At 43.4% G+C, this 16,395-nt stretch overlaps 1 protein-coding gene and 1 pseudogene across 1 annotated transcript; both read right to left on the bottom strand.

The window, feature by feature from the left end:
- Positions 1-268: 268 nt before the first annotated feature.
- On the bottom strand, positions 269-8,976 carry LOC104938368 (matrix remodeling-associated protein 8). Its single transcript, XM_027278837.1, has 12 exons — positions 8,740-8,976; positions 8,165-8,191; positions 7,738-8,043; positions 7,058-7,159; positions 6,838-6,971; positions 6,567-6,746; positions 5,478-5,619; positions 1,447-1,605; positions 1,343-1,367; positions 1,173-1,258; positions 1,016-1,087; positions 269-931 (listed from the first exon to the last, which is right to left on the bottom strand). Exons 1-12 carry the CDS (start codon positions 8,789-8,791, stop codon positions 909-911), a joined length of 1,308 nt encoding a protein of 435 aa, XP_027134638.1. The 5' UTR covers positions 8,792-8,976; the 3' UTR covers positions 269-908.
- Positions 8,977-11,955: 2,979 nt separating this feature from the next.
- LOC113745886 (matrix remodeling-associated protein 8-like) lies at positions 11,956-15,599 on the bottom strand (annotated as a pseudogene).
- Positions 15,600-16,395: the final 796 nt, after the last annotated feature.

Here is a 16,395-nt window from a genome sequence, read left to right as displayed (position 1 = left end):
AGATTTTATCATAGAAAATAATATTGAAGTTAACGTGGGCTTTCATTTAATGTCACAAAAAAAAAAACTCCATTCCATTTAGTTGGGGTCCTGGTATACAGACTTTCTGACATGAAATATTAGGGTCAGTAAAGTTTAGTACAGGGTCAACGTCGGCTCACTGGAAAAAGTCTCTGCTGCACAAAAATGGAACAGAACCAGTAACACCTGTGCTTGAACACAACAGTATTCTCCTCGAACCAAATCAAGTGGAATAAACAATTTCCAGTTCAACATCAGTATCAAACTTTAATACATGTAATTCCACAACAAAAACAAAAACATTCTGAGCTTTAAAAACATTTTTTACATACGCAGCATCATTGGTCATTTAGCAATGTAACAGTTAATCATAGCCTACAAAGGAAGCACTGGACACTGATAACAGCACTTCAGTGGTGCTTCAGTCCGGTCAGTTAAGCCAAGATGGATATGAGAGTAAAAACAAAGAAGTGAAAATAAAAATAAAACGTGAGGAATAACGATCAAAGCTGTAATAACTGATAATTCAAAATTCACTCAATCACAACTGAGTCAACTTTTATTCCACGTTGCTCTTTCGTGTAACAGTCAGAGATTAAGACTCCCCCTCTGGGTGGCGCTATTGTGCCATGAACAGTGGTCCAAGTCCAGTCTTTGTTTTATTTTATTTATTTATTTTTGTTTGATCAAGTAGAATGAGAAAATCTGTTTTTCTTTTGCTTTCAATACTGACTTTTGTTTTTTGTTTTTTAACTGTTTTCACAACATTTCGTCTCTTTCTGTCTCTCCTCTGCCAGGACAGAAGTCAGCGTTTAGTTTGGAGCGCAGTCTCTGGACCAGCCAGTGACTCCAATTTCACTTTTTTTATTTCTCTTTTTGTCATTTCCTCATTTACAAAACTTCTGCATCTCTGCAAAGAAAACAAACTTGAGTTCAGGGAGGGTGAGAATGAGAAAAATTCACAATAGAGGAGGAATTCTGCGTGTGTTGTTACCTTTGTCGAGATCAATGACCTTCGGCTGAGCGTCAGCGTGGACCTTCTCTTTCAGCAGGTTGTTCTTGTAGTCTGAAACAACACATGGAGAAAGTCAAAACACGCCCACGCGCTCGAGACTTTCTGTTTACACTTCACTCTTTGCTTTCTAACTTACCAAATCTTCTCTCCTCTCGGCTGCACGCACTCACTTCAGCGACGTCCATCTCAAATTCTTCTGAGCTGCTCTCACTCCTGCTGTACCTATCGCAATAAATCAAGATATCTGGGTGTGTGTCCAAGGGAAAGACAGTGATTGTGTGTGTGTGTTTGTCTGTTCACACTCACCTCATGGATGCTTGTGGATAATACTCTGAAAACACAAGAAAGTAAGGTTAGAGTCAGAAATGTCAGTGCACATCGAGTCAGACTGATGATATTTCAGGTCTAACCTTTGGTTCTACGTCTGCACGTGACGAGGATGATGATGAGGATAACGAATGCCAGGAGCAGGAAGGAAGTGAGGACGTAGCCCAGTGGCAGGAGAAAGTGATGTCTCTGGTCTGGCAGAATAACATTGATGACTCGCGGTGATTCAGGCTTAGTGGTGTCTGAGTAGTACAGAGAGTACAACCGTCAGCGTTTAGTGCTCCTCTGTTCTCCATCTTTTCTTCCACAAACAGAGCAATCCGTCATCTTGAGGTTTAGAAATGTTATAAACAAGAGCAGGCCTTACATTAAACAGACATGAGTAACACCAGAACGATCTATTTAGTCCAATAAAAGACCTTTCTTATTATTTTTCTCAATACTTTAACTAAATAATGTGAAATAACATTAAACAAAACTTTGTCCAAAGCCTCAGACGTTTAGTGCAGATATTCGTGGTACCCAGAGGATGAACCCTACTGACTTTGTTGATATGCTTTGGTGAATTTTATCCTCTAGTGCAGTGGTTCTTAACCTGGGTTCGATCGAACCCTAGGGGTTTGGTGAGTCGGTCTCAGGGGTTCGGTGGAGCCTCCGCCCTGGAATTTTTTATACCATTTGTTACAACATATCTTTGTGAGCAATCGTTTTTTGAGGATGCTGGACATAAAAAGTAAGAAAAGGAACAGACTTTGCTGTGAAAATGACATGAGGCTGGCACTTGCCAAGGTGAAGCCACGCATATCTGAACTGGTCTCTCAAAGGCAACAGCAGAAGTCACACTGAGGTAAGTTGTTGTGAGTTCATGCACTGTGTTGGTTTTGTTATTTGAACAAGGTGATGTTAATGCACAGTTCATTTTGTGCACCAGTAAAAAAATCATATTTTATTTTTCACTAAAGAAGGGTTCGGTGAATGAGCATATGAAACTGGTGGGGTTCGGTACCTCCAACAAGGTTAAGAACCACTGATCTAGTGCCACCAGCAGGCCAAATGGTTTCAACTATCATGTCAAATATATCATGTGAAAATATCACTGCTGTGGATTGGCACAAAATTTGGTCCAGACATTCATGGTTCCCTGATGATAATTTGTAATAATTATTATCGCCTGACATTTCTTCTAGCACAACCATGAGTTTGACATTTGTAGGTCTGAGTTAAATGTCTGGACATATATTTGATGGATTGTTATAAAAGTTTATGTATAGGATGGAAATTGCAGAATACATCCTCTGGGCACCATGAATATATTATCATACAAATTGGGATAGAGTCTGTAAACACAAAGTGAACCACAAACACAATATTTTGTATATTATAACATTATATTATATTTATTTATGTGTTATATTAAATGTTTTAATTATCATGGTTAACTAACTAATTGTGCCGACCCTTGAATGTTTCTTACAGTCCCATCGTCAGCTCAAATGTTTATTTTGTCGAGTATTTAATGACCAAATATCTCTAAAAACCTGAGCGCATTTCATCACACCCCATAAATACTTTTGTATTTAGTGCTAATTAGTGAATGCTAACCCTGAGCTGAGATAACAGTGCACACAAAACCTTCTAAACATTCATTATGAGCCTGTGAAGCTGAGAAGCAATACAGTTATTACTGTACTAAATGATTATTTCTTCAGTAAATAAGGAAATATTCTCCAGTTCAATGCAAGAGTAAGAGACTAAATAACAACAATCTATTTTGTAATCCAGCCCGCTGTCATTTTGTGTCTTTCATTTCCTGAGTTGTGTTTTTGTTTTGGACACTGAACTTTTTTTTAGCAGGAATGAAGCTTGTCTTCAGACTTCACCTTAATGCTTGCAGACAAACACATGAGCTCAGCGGCAGAGATTTCTCCCCGACCCCAATGAAAATCATTTTCAGCCTTGTGGGTGCGTACGCATGTGTACCGCGTTACCATGTGTGCCACGTGAGCTCTAACACCTTGCACCTTTTATTTATTTATTTATTTTTACATGCGGTGACATTTCCTGGCTGTAAAATAAAGGTGCTAAACACATTTCCAGTGCAGTGAGAAATAATTATCCGTTCAGCATTAGGTGACATGTGCGGTTCTGAAGAGTGCTGAGAAGCCTGGTTTCATTTTGCTTCATTAAAAAAAGTGCAAGGCAAGAAGCAGCTGTGGACCTCAGACTCAACATATTTGAGCCGAAACGAGATCCAGACAAAAAAAAGTCATGCTGTGATTTACTTTTCCTGGCAGTAAAACACAGAAAAGTGAGGAGAGGAAGAGGAATGAAGGAAGGACAGAGCGGGGTGGAACAGAGGAGGACAGCCAAGGGAGAGGAAGGGACATTGAGATGTTTCTCCAGAGGCAGAATTAAGTTAGAAAAGACCTCGCCCGGCGATCCCAAACACCAGCTTCCAATACATACACAGCTGCGGCGTACATGAAAACAACATGTTCATTTACATTAGAACTCCTCTGATCCTTTTGTTTAGTTTCAGGCCATTTTCTTCTGACTCGTGCCCGGCTGGGAACATGTGTGTTTGTGTTTAGACTGGCTGCCCCGTCCTCTCGCTCCAAAACTGCTCGGAGAAATAACTCCGATGGGAGGGGAGGAGGCTTGACCTACATCTTTTCTCTGCTGTTTCATCAACAGACTCCTCGACCCTTTCTTCTCTCTTTGCATATCTCCTTCTGGCTCATTAACCTCTTTATCAGTCCGTCTTTCCGTCTGCGTTGCCAGCTGCAGCGCAGACGAAGCAAACTTCCTGTCCTTATCTATAAACTGTACCAAAAAGAGTCTCTCTTTCTTTAAAAAGAAAGTGTGAGAATCGACGGATAAGAGCGAGCAAACCCCCGAGCATGTGGGGTCCTCAAAGGAGGCAAGAAACAGAACGAAGGGATGGAAGTGGGGCGAAGAATGTCAGAGGAGGGCCAAAGTCAACAGGCAAGCAGACAGTCTGAGAGGGCAAAAACAGGAGCAGATAAGAAGGCTGAATAACTTCCCTGGCTTGGAGAGAGCACAAGGGAAGAAACTGTGTGAAACCAGTTATGCATCTTGTTTCTAAGCAGTTAAATTCCCATGGTGCAGTCCTACTGTATTATTACAGCTCCGGGAGTGAAGGATTAATCGTGTGGGCAGAGCTGGACTTCAGTCCAAAGACTGTATCCGAGAGATTCCATTGAAATGAGATCGGACTTGCCACGCTCACACACACACACGCACACACACACACACACACACACACACACACACACACACACATGAACTCGACCACAGGCATTTCTCATTTCTAAAAACCTCTCTCAATGATTTTCCCACATTGATACATCTGCCATTATCGGCTTTGCTTCAGTTACCTACTGGAAACACAGACACGTATGCACCAGAAACTCTCTCATTCTTCAAGAATTTGAGGTAGGCATCTGGCATGCCAACATGCCCGTCCTCTCTTCTTTATTTTACTTCTTTTTTTTTCTTCTTTCCTCTTTCTAATGTGCAGACAGAGAAAAGGATTTTTAAAGGCAGAGCCACCGAGAAATGAAAAGCAGGCTCTTGAGAAAGAGATGCAGAAAAGAAAGTGGATCATGCACTAAACACAAAAGTGTTAATCAGCGCTGTAATGATGAAAAAACTGTGCTGAGAAGAAGGTGAAGTCGATGAGTGTGATGTTTGTAGGAGGTTGAGTGGGAGTGGGGTGTTTTTAAAAAGGGGTCTGGCGTCAGACAAGCTGACGGTGCAAGAAAAACTCTCATGAAACAAAAAGAAACTTCAGAAATATGAAGGGGTTTTTCTTTCTTTCCCACCCTGCTCCTCTCATCTCTTCATCCTCTGCTGTTACTTTTGCTCTTTGGAGAGTCTGAGACACACACAGACCAAAACACAACGTGAGACGGAGTGAAGAAAAGAGCAGATGTGTGCGCAGTGACTTTTTTTTCCCCCTCTCCTAATTGTACACATGATAGTTTAAAACCACTAAGTCATAAAACATCCGGTCTGCTAAGGCACTCACACTGACTGATAACTAGAGCAGGAGATCTGTGTGTGTGTGTGTGTGTGTGTGTGTGTGTGTTACCTTTGTCCTCACTGGGCAGAGCTTTGGCTGGCAGGGTGGTCTGAATCACTGGTGGTTCCACTGTGACTTGAAACTCTCTTCTCTCGTGCAGACCGCAGTAATGGTGGTGGAGGTGGCAGGAATACATCCCCTGGTCTGTGATCTGTGTTTTGAATGCAAACACACACACACACACACACACACACACGCACACACACACCACACACATTAGACTGTATGAAATTATCTGTAATCCAAATGTAAACAGCAAAAAAAAAAGTGCACAGTAACACAAGACGGCAGCTAAATCCGAGTTATTAGCTCTCTGGTGCGGTTTGAGATTTGTTTACATCAGTAATCCAACCCCCTTAATGTCTCCAGCTCCTTCAGGGGTGGCCTGCCTTAATTCAAACAAACTATTACATTACAGTAAATGTGGATAATGCTTTCAAGAATTAATGACACTGGCTGCCAAACAAGCTTTGAAGCTTGGCACACACCACGTTTGATAAACGGTAACACCGTAGTCTTACTTTAAAGATTTTGATATAACAGACAGAGCTGAGAAGTGATCTGTCGCTGTCCTGTCATGAATATAGATCTTGTGTTACGTTAGAGCTCAGTAAACGTTTAAACACAAAACAAGAACAGAATTGGACCGTCGTCAGCTCAGCGTTGGCTGGAGCTGTCTGGAAAGCTGGCCCAGATCCACAGCGTGGGTCGTTAAGCCCCCGGGCCTCCCGAGCCAGCGTTTAACCTAAATGTTCTGATTTATGAGCCCCGTCAAACATGCTGGGACCCTTGAGATTCCTAAAATATGACTTGCTGCTTGCTGTTACTACAGATGACACAGAGGGGGACTGCTATTGTTGCTGTGATTGCTCACCTTACTGCCAACCTCATCCCCCCAGTGGAATAAAAAACTTTGACTGGACACTAATGAAACTTCCATGTGTTCTGGAAACCCCGTAAACATGTAAACACACTATCCAAAGCGCACACATTTCGAGTAAGGAAGTCTACCCTCTTGCCATGGCAGTATATTTTTACTACGCGTACTGAAGCTCGACAAGCTCCTGCCGTGATTCCTGCTACATTAACTTCACACACCTGCAGGTCAGAGATGGTCAGAGAGAAGTCTCCCTGTGAGAAGGCTTGGTTGCTGATGTTCATCTTCCTCTGGAGGAACAGTGGCCCGTAGCTCCGCTGTTCTCCAGAGGCGTACAGATCCACCAGACGGTCGGCTCGGTCGTGGCGGATGCCGGGCGACTGACGGTCCCAATGCACCACCTGGAAGCCACCAAGGTGCAGAAGGTTCAGTCGGTATAGCATAATCCCATTATTATTGAGATAGACAAGCTCATGCACTGACTGAACACACCTGCTGGTCCTCCTCCTCGTTGCTCCAGTCCGTCCACACATTACGTCTGTTGATGCACGGCAGCACCACAGTACTGCCAAGCAGCACCACGAACACCGCCTTCTGTCCGTCCCAGAAGCGCTGCTCTTTACGGCCTTTATCATAAAAGAGACAAAATGCTTTAAAGTGGCTTTGTGTACAGAAGAGAAACCAATATTTTGGGGAACAGAGTGACACATACGTGATTTAGTGATGTTGAGCTGTACTCTGACTGTCTCGTACAGGTGGCAGTAGTGATGGTGGAGGTTACAAGAGTACAGACCTCTGTCATTCATCGTCACATCTGCAGACACACACAAAAAGCAGAAATGTGATAAGGTGGCACATGAAACCAGCTTCTTCTTCTTATAGGCGCAATTTCATTTTTTTCTCTAGAATCAAAACTATTTCTACTTGTTGTTATGTGAAGGTTGTAGTTGCATTGGAAGTGGATGGGGGGTGTCAGGGTTTTATTGTGTTAGGGTCAAAATAGGGCCCCCCAAACAGCTAGAAAAAAACCTAACACACTTTAACTAGGCTGAAACATTTTGGGAGGGAAATTAGCTCAGTGTTCCCAGTAATCCGTACATGCAGCACAAAAACAAACCTGCCCTTGTTTTACTGACAGGACACCGCGTAAGTCCTATTTCATAGAAAATACTCTAAACTCATAACCAAATGACATTTTAATAAGCTCTAAGGAATGAACTCGCTATGAACTTGGACTTGAAAGAGCTGCTGTCCACCCTAAAAGATGTGGAGACATAAATTATAATGGGATGGGATTTCCTCTGGGATTCCATCAACTGAATTCCTTTCCAAATGTATTACTGTGGCTAACAAGTATTATGAAGAAAACACAAACAAGACAGTGAGCGTGACCTTTGATGACCAGGGAGAAGTTTCCATCCTTGAAGGCTGTTGGGCTGAGGCCGACCCGGCCCTGATTGTAGGAGTTGTAGATCCTCTGGTCCCCAGCGGAGAACATGTCCAGCACCCTCTCCCTTGTATCTTCTGGACGGGGCCGGTACATATCCCAGTGGACCACTCTCTGTCTGTCCCTCACCCTGTCCCTCGTCCACACCATGCGACCGCTCACACACTGCAGCACCACGCTCGACCCAGCGGGGGCGCTCACATTATACCCTGCCACCACCACACTGCTGCTGCTGTCAGACTGACCAGACACTGAGGGACAAAGAGACGGTGTTGAGTTTTACACTCAGACATTCAGCACTGACTAAATCCCTGAGTGGAAATGCATAGATCTGAATCACACACACACACACACACACCAGGAGAAACATACCTGCAGTGAAGAGGCAGACCACAGGGACTGAAATAGAAACAGGATAATCACTTTAACAGACCCTGTCAGACTGCCACTGCATGTTGTGTTGGAAAGGGTTAGGGTCTCTGAAGCCACATTACACCACAGCTGTACACAGGTTTGTTCAATCCATGGGATAAATCCATAAAGTAGCAAACTTTAAAACTAAACATACTTAATTAAAAACAACAGTCTTCTTCGCTCTGACTAATATTGAAAAATGTGCTGCCCTTCACTGTTTTAACACTGACTCAGGAAAACTCATCTGACAGGAATGTGTTTGTGTGTGAATGTGTGCATGAGGTGGACAGAGGTCTGGCTTTAATATTAGTCTGAACACAATCTGATAGATTTCTGTCTCTACAGGTCAAAAAATGGGAAATAAGACTAAACACTTTAAATAAGTTTAGTAATTTATTTAAAAACAGACATTTAGGGAATAAAACAACCAGATTTTAATCGAATTAATCAGGGAGAGTTGCATATTTTCGTCTTAATAAGCTTCTTTTTAAATGCACATGAGGTGCAAAGACAAAAAGCTCCAGCTTACTTACTGTGGATCAGGAGGAGAGCCTGCAGGATGAAGTCCTCCCTGTTTACCTTCATGTCGACAGTGTTGATGGGGGGTCCTGGTCAAGGCTGCACACCTGAGAGAAGCTGAGAGGAGGACGGTCAGGTCTGTGTATCCATCCGCAGCAGCAGCAGGACTTGGTTTGGTCAGATCTCAGAGAGAGCCACGTTAGGGCTTCAGTACTGAACCAAACCTGAACTGATCCCACCCGGGAAATGAAACTCGACACCGCCGAGCCCGCACAGGCTCATCCCCTCCTCTAAAATCCCAAATCTTAAGTTAAGACAACTTGTCAACAGATCTGATTTGTGAGTACAAGCTGTGAATGATTCTCTCTTTTTTTCTCACTTAATTAACTTTATTTCTCTTGGCTTCGACACACAGACATAAATTCAAGTGTCCGTTTCATCCCAACAAAATGGATTTGATTAAGTTTAATGACACATCAGACACTTATGCTCTTTTATACTTCCACTTACTTTTAATGAATTAAATGCATTCCTACAGAAAAACAACAGCAGCCCATGTGAATATATTTTATTTTTTAACACCGCACAGTTCATATGTGAGTCCTAAACTTCAACTTTAAGTGAAAATAATTGAGGGAAAATGAAGAAATGTGTAAAAAAAAATTGACTATATATGAATGAGTCCTCAACACGTGCAACCTGTCCACATATAAGACATTTTAAAATACAACATGACGTTTATTGCAAAGGCAAAAGGAGCTCAGTGTCTGCAGCTCCGTACTCAGCTCAAACACGACCCCCAGTGGCTGTTCTCAGTTATTATCAGGATTTCTGCATCATTGCAGGTGTGTTTTTTATTTTTATTTTTTGCAACGTGTCAACGTTTTGATGTGACTGTGGATTTTTAAAATGAAGATTGACTTGTTTCTCTGTCTCTGTGTCTCCTGTCACAGCCTGTGCTGTCTTTTTTCTTTTACATCATTGAGTTAGTTTAGATCAGAGTGCGTTTTATGTGCTAACAGGATGACACTACTTCTTTAAATGTTCAGTGAGTTGACTTGAAATGAAATATAACGATAATCACAGATCCTTGCATCACTGTCTGGGTCATCCAGTCTGTTTTTGTCAAGAATCACGTGCAAGTTTTAGGTGCAGACGAGACATTTCAGGTGCAGAAGGAGGCTGAGGACATTCATTTACTCCTGCTGTCTATTATCACTGTTAAATTAATTAACTTGACTTAATGCTGGCTCAATCAGTCCACAGTCTGCGCGTTGTGGTCGATGGCAGAGGAAGAAAGTTGTTTATATCCTTGAGTCTTTTTATCCTACTTCTACATTATAGTAAAACCCTACAAACAAAAACACACTTACAACACACCAAGTAGCTACTAACCGAACCCCCCCCTACCCCCGGTAGACCGCCGTAGAATAACCTAAACGGGTACACCACATTACACCCACCCAACCGCGTTACATTGATGTGCACGTGAGCTCAACACCTTGCACCTTTTTATTATTTATTTTTTTTACTGCGGTGACATTTCCTGGCTGTAAAATAAAGGTGCTAACACAATTTCCAGTGGCAGTGAGAAATAATTATCCGTTCAGCATTAGGTGACATGTGGCGTTCTGAAGAGGGCTGAGAAGCCTGGTTTCATTTTGCTTCATTAAAAAAAAAAAAAAGTGCAAGAGAGCAGCTGTGGACCCAGACTCAACTATTTGAGCCGAAGAGATACAGACAAAAAAAAGTCATGCTGTGATTTACTTTCCTGGCAGTAAAACCGAAGAGAAGGTGAGGAGGAAGAGGAATGAAGGAAGGACAGAGCGGGGGGGGAACAGAGGAGGACAGCCAAGGGAGAGGAAGGGACATTGAGATGTTTCCTCCAGAGGCAGAATTAAGTTAGAAAAGACTCGCCGGCGATCCCAAAACACCAGCTTCCAAACATACACAGCTGCGGCGTACATGAAAACAACATGTTCATTTACATTAGAAACTCCTCTGATCCTTGTTGTTTGTTTTCAGGCCATTTTTTCTTCGGACTCGGTGCCCGCTGGGGAACATGTGTGTGTTGTGTGTAGACTGGCCTGCCCCGTCCGCTCCGCTCCAAAACTGCTCGAGAAATAACTACTAACCGATGGGAGGGGAGGAGGCTTGACCTACATCTTTTCTCTGCTGTTTCATCAACAGACTCCTCGACCTTTCTTCTCTCTTTGCATATCTCCTCCTGGCTCATTAACCCTTTATCAGTCCGTCTTCCGTCTGCGTGCCAGCTGCAGCGCAGACGAAGCAAACTTCTCTGTCCTTATCGCTATAAACTGTACCAAAAAGAGTCTCTCTTTCTTTAAAAAGAAAGTGTGAGATCGCGGTAGAGGAGGAGGGGGGTCCTCAAAGGAGGCAAGAAACAGAACGAAGGGGAGATGGAAGTGGGGGAAGAAGTCAGAGGAGGGCCAAAGTCAACAGGCAAGCAGACAGTCTGCGAGGGCAAAACAGGAGCAGATAAGAAGGCTGAATAACTTCCCTGGCTTGGAGAGGCACAAGGAAAGAAACTGGTGAAACCAGTTATGCGTCTTGTTTCTAAGCAGTTAAATCCCATGGTGCAGTCCTACTGTATTATTACAGCTCCGGGAGTGAGGATTAATCGTGTGGCAGAGCTGGACTTCAGTCCAAGACTGTATCCGAGAGATTCCATTGAAATGAGATCGGACTTGCCACGCTGCACACAACACACACACACACACACCACACACACACACACACACACACACACACACATGAACTCGACCACAGGCATTTCCTCATTTCTAAAACTCTCTCAATGATTTTCCCACATTGATACATCTGCCATTATCGGCTTGCTCAGTTACCTATGAAACACAGACACGTTTGCACCAGAAACTCTCTCTATTCTTCAAGAATTTGAGGTAGGCATCTGGCATGGCCAACTGCCCGTCCTCTCTTCTTTCTTTATTTTACTTCTTTTTTTTTCTTCTTTCCTTTCTCTTTCTAATGTGCAGACAGAGAAAGGGATTTTTAAGGGCAGGGCCACCGAGAATGAAAAGCAGGCTCTTGAGAAAGAGAAGCAGAAAAGAAAGTGGATATCACTAAACACAAAGTGTTAATCAGCGCTGTAAATGAAAAAACTGTGTTGAGAAGAAGGTGAAGTCGATAAGTGTGATGTTTGTAGAGGTTGAGTGGGAGTGGGGTGTTTTTAAAAAAGGGGTCTGGCGTCAGACAAGCTGACGGGTGCAAGAAAAAACTCTCATGAAACAAAAAGAAACTTCAGAAAATATGAAGGGGTTTTTTCTTTCTTTCCCACCCTGCTCCTCTCATCTCTTCATCCTCTGCTGTTACTTTGCTCTTTGGAGAGTCTGAGACACACACAGACGAACAAAGACAAACCAACGTGAGACGGAGTGAAGAAAAGAGCAGATGTGTGCGCAGTGACTTTTTTTTCCCCCTCTCTCCAATTGGAACACATGATAGTTTAAAAAAACCACAAGTCCACTAAGTCATAAACATCCGGTCTGCTAAGGCACTCACACTGACTGATAACTAGAGCAGGAGATCTGTGTGGTGTGTGGTGTGTGTGTGTGTGTGTGTGTGTGTGTTGTTACCTTTGTCCTCACTGGGCAGAGCTTTGCTGGCAGGGTGGTCTGAATCACTGGTGGTTCCACTGTGACTTGAAACTCTCTTCCTCGTGCAGACCGCAGTAATGGTGGTGGAGGTGGCAGGAATACATCCCTGGTCTGTGATCTGTGTTTTGAATGCAACACACACACACAACACACACACACACACCCCACACACGCCACATGTAGCTGTATGAAATTATCTGTAATCCAATGTACAGCAAAAAAACACTGTGCACAGTAACACAAGACGGCAGCTAAATCGAGTTATTACTCTCTGGTGTGTGGTTTGGATTTGTTTCACATCAGTAATCCACACCCTTAATGTCTCCTCTCTCAGGGGTGCGTGCCTTAATTCAAACAAACTTACATTCCAGTAAATGTTGGATATGCTTTCAAGAATTAATGACACTGACTGCCAACAGCTTTGAAGCTTGGCACACACCACGTTTGATAAACGGTAACACCGAGTCTTCTTTAAAGATTTTGATATACAGACAGAGCGGAGAAGTGATCTGTCGCTGTCTTGTCATGAATATAGATCTTGTGTTACGTTAGAGCTCAGTAAACGTTTAAACACAAACAAAGAACAAGATTGGACCGTCGTCAGCTCAGCGTTGGCGGGAGCTGTCTGGAAAGCTGGCCCAGATCCACAGCGGGGGTCTTAAGCCCCGGGCCTCCCGAGCCAGCGTTTAACCTAAATTTTCTGATTTATGAGCCCCGTCAAACATGCTGGGACCCTTGAGATTCTAAAATAGACTTGCTGCTTGTTACTACAGATGACACAGAGGGGGACTGCTGTTGTTGCTGTGATTGCTCACCTTCTGCCAACCTCACCCCCCAGTGGAATAAAAAACTTTGACTGGACACTAATGAAACTTCCATGTGTTCTGGAAACCCCGTAAACATGTAAACACACTATCCAAAGCGCACACATTTGAGTAAGGAAGTCTACCCTCTTGCCATGGCAGTATATTTTTACTACGCGTACTGAAGCTCGACAAGCTCCTGCCGTGATTCCTGCTACATTAACTTCACACACCGGCAGGTCAGAATTGGTCGAGAAAAGTCTCCCTGGAGAAGGCTTGGTTGCTGATGTTCATCTTCCTCTGGAGGAACAGTGGCCCGTAGCTCAGCCGCTGTTCTCCAGAGGCGAACAGATCCACCAGACGGTCGGCTCGGTCGTGGCGGATGCCGGGCGACTGACGGTCCCAATGCACCACCTGGAAGCCACCAAGGTGCAGAAGGTTCAGTCGGTATAGCATAATCCATATTATGGAGATACAAGCTCATGCATGACTGAACACACCTGCGTGTCTTCCTCCTCGTTGCTCCAGTCCGTCCACACATTACGTCTGTTGATGCACGGCAGCACCACAGTCTGCCAAGCAGCACCACGAACACCGCCTTCTGTCCGTCCCAGAAGCGCTGCTCTTTACGGCCTTTATCATGAATGTGCATAAAAGAGACAAAATGCTTTAAAGTCGCTTTGTGTAAGAAGAGAAACCAATTTTTGGGAACAGGTGACACATACGGACTTAGTGATGTTGAGCGTACTCTGACTGTCTCGTACAGGTGGCAGTAGTGATGGTGGAGGTTACAAGAGTACAGACCTCGTCATTCATCTCGTCACATCTCGCAGACACACACACACAAAAAGCAGAAATGTGATAAGGTGGACATGAAACCAGCTTCTTCTTCTATAGGCGCAATTTCATTTTTTCTCTAGAATAAAAACCATTTCTACGTTGTTATGTGAAAGGTTGTAGTTTCAACATTGCATTGGAAGTGGATGGGGGGTGTCAGGGTTTTATTGTGTTAGGGTAAAAATAGGGGCCCCCAACAGCTAGAAACGGCCTTAAAACAACTAGGTTGAAACATTTTGGGAGGAAATTAGCTCAGTGTCCCAGTAATCCTACATGGAGCACAAAACAAACCTGCCCTTGTTTTACTGACAGGACACCGCGTAAGTCCAATTTCATAGAAAATACTCTAAACCATAACCAAATGACATTTTAATAAGCCTAAGGAATGAACTCGCTGTGAACTTGGACTTGAAAGAGCTGCTGTCCACCCTAAAAGATGTGGAGACATAAATTATAATGGGATGGGATTTCCTCTGGGATTCCATCGACTGAATCCTTTCCAAATGTATTACTGTGGCTAACAAGTATTAGAAGAAACAAAAAACAAGACAGTGAGCGTGACCTTTGATGACCAGGGAGAAGTTTCCATCCTTGAAGGCTGTTGGGCTGAGGCCGACCCGCCCTGTGATTGTAGGAGTTGTAGATCCTCTGGTCCCCAGCGGAGAACATGTCCAGCACCCTCTCCCTGGTATCTTCTGGACGGGGCCGGTACATATCCCAGTGGACCACCCTCTGTCTGTCCCTCACCCTGTCCCTCGTCCACACATGCGACCTCCACACACACGCAGCCCACGCTCGACCCAGCGGGGCGCTCACATTATACCCTGCCACCACCACACTGCTGCTGCTCCAGACTGACCAGACATGAGGGACAAAGAGACGGTGTTGAGTTTTACACCAGACATTCAGCACTGACTAATCCATGAGTAGAAATGCATAGATCTGAATCACACACACACACACACACACACACACCGAGAGAAACATACCGCAGTGAAGAGGCAGACCACAGGGACTGAAATAAAACGGAATAACTTTAACAGACCCGTCAGACTGCCACTGCATGTTGTGTTGGAAAGGGTTAGGGTCTCTGAAGCCACATTACACCACAGCTGTACACAGGTTTGTTCAATCCATGGATAAATCCATAAAGTAGCAAACTTTAAACTAAACATACTTATTAAAAACAACAGTCTCTTCGTCGTCTGACTAAATTGAAAAATGTGCTGCCCTCACTGTTTTAACACTGACTCAGGAAAACTCATCTGACAGGAATGTGTTTGTGTGTGAATGTGTGATGAGGTGGACAGAGGTTGGCTTTAATATTAGTCTGAACACAATCGTGATAGATTTCTGTCTCTACAGGTCAAAAAATGGGAAATAAGACAAACACTTTAAAATAGCTTAGTGATTTATTTAAAAACAGACATTTAGGGAATAAAACAACCAGATTTTAATCGAATTAATCAGGGAGAGTGCAGATTTTCGTCTTAAAGCTCTTTTTAAATGCACATGAGGTGCAAAGACAAAAAGCCCAGCTTACTTACTGTGGATCAGGAGGAGAGCCTGCAGGATGACGTCCCCTGTTTACCTCATGTCGACAGTGTTGATGGGGGGTCCTGGTCAAGGCTGCACACCTGAGAGAAGCTGAGAGGAGGACGGTAAGGTCTGGTATCCATCCGCACGCAGCACAGGACTTGGTTTGGTCAGATCTCGAGAGAGGCCACGTTAGGGCTTCAGACTGAACCAAACCTGAACTGATCCCACCCGGGAAATGAAACTCGACACCGCCGAGCCCGCACAGGCTCATCCCCTCCTCTAAATCCCAAATCTTAAGTTAAGAACACTTGTCAACAGATCTGATTTGTGAGTACAAGCTGTGAATGATTCTCTTTTTCTCTCACTTAATTAACTTTATTTCCCTTGGCTTCGACACACAGACATAAATTCAAGTGTCCGTTCATCCCAACAAAATGGATTTGATTAAGTTTAATGACACATCAGACACTTTTGCTCTTTTATACTTCCACTTCACTTACTTTTAATAATTAAATGCATTCCTACAGAAAAACAACACAGGCCCATGTGAATTATATTTTATTTTAAGCATTGAGTCCTAAACTTCAACTTTAAGTGAAAATAATTGAGGGAAAATGAAGAAATGTGTGAAAAAAAATGGACTAATATGAATGAGTCCTCAACACTGCAACCTGTCCACATATAAACATTTTAAAATACAACATGACGTTTTATGAAAACAAAAGGACTCAGTGTCTGCAGCTCCGTACAGCTCAAACACGACCCCAGTGGCTGTTCCAGTTATTATCAGGATTTCCTGCATCATTGCAGGTGTGTTTTTTTATTTTTTTTTTTGCAACGTGTCACGTGTTGT

This window comes from Larimichthys crocea, chromosome VI, assembly GCF_000972845.2.
Source record: "Larimichthys crocea isolate SSNF chromosome VI, L_crocea_2.0, whole genome shotgun sequence".
NCBI classification, from domain to species: domain Eukaryota; kingdom Metazoa; phylum Chordata; class Actinopteri; family Sciaenidae; genus Larimichthys; species Larimichthys crocea.
The sequence above is the reverse complement of the archived record's forward strand: the minus strand, read 5'-3'. Positions and strand labels throughout refer to the sequence as shown.

Excerpts from the sequence above, each read along its gene's own strand:
- LOC104938368 (XM_027278837.1), bottom strand. The coding sequence starts at position 8,791 with ATGAAGGTAAACAGGGAGGACTTCATCCTGCAGGCTCTCCTCCTGATC. Across the intron at positions 1,606-5,477 it reads TCTGCCCAGTGAGGACAAAG|ACACCACTAAGCCTGAATCA; the intron begins GTAACACACACA and ends TGTACTACTCAG. Across the intron at positions 932-1,015 it reads GGTCATTGATCTCGACAAAG|AGATGCAGAAGTTTTGTAAA; the intron begins GTAACAACACAC and ends TTTTCTTTGCAG.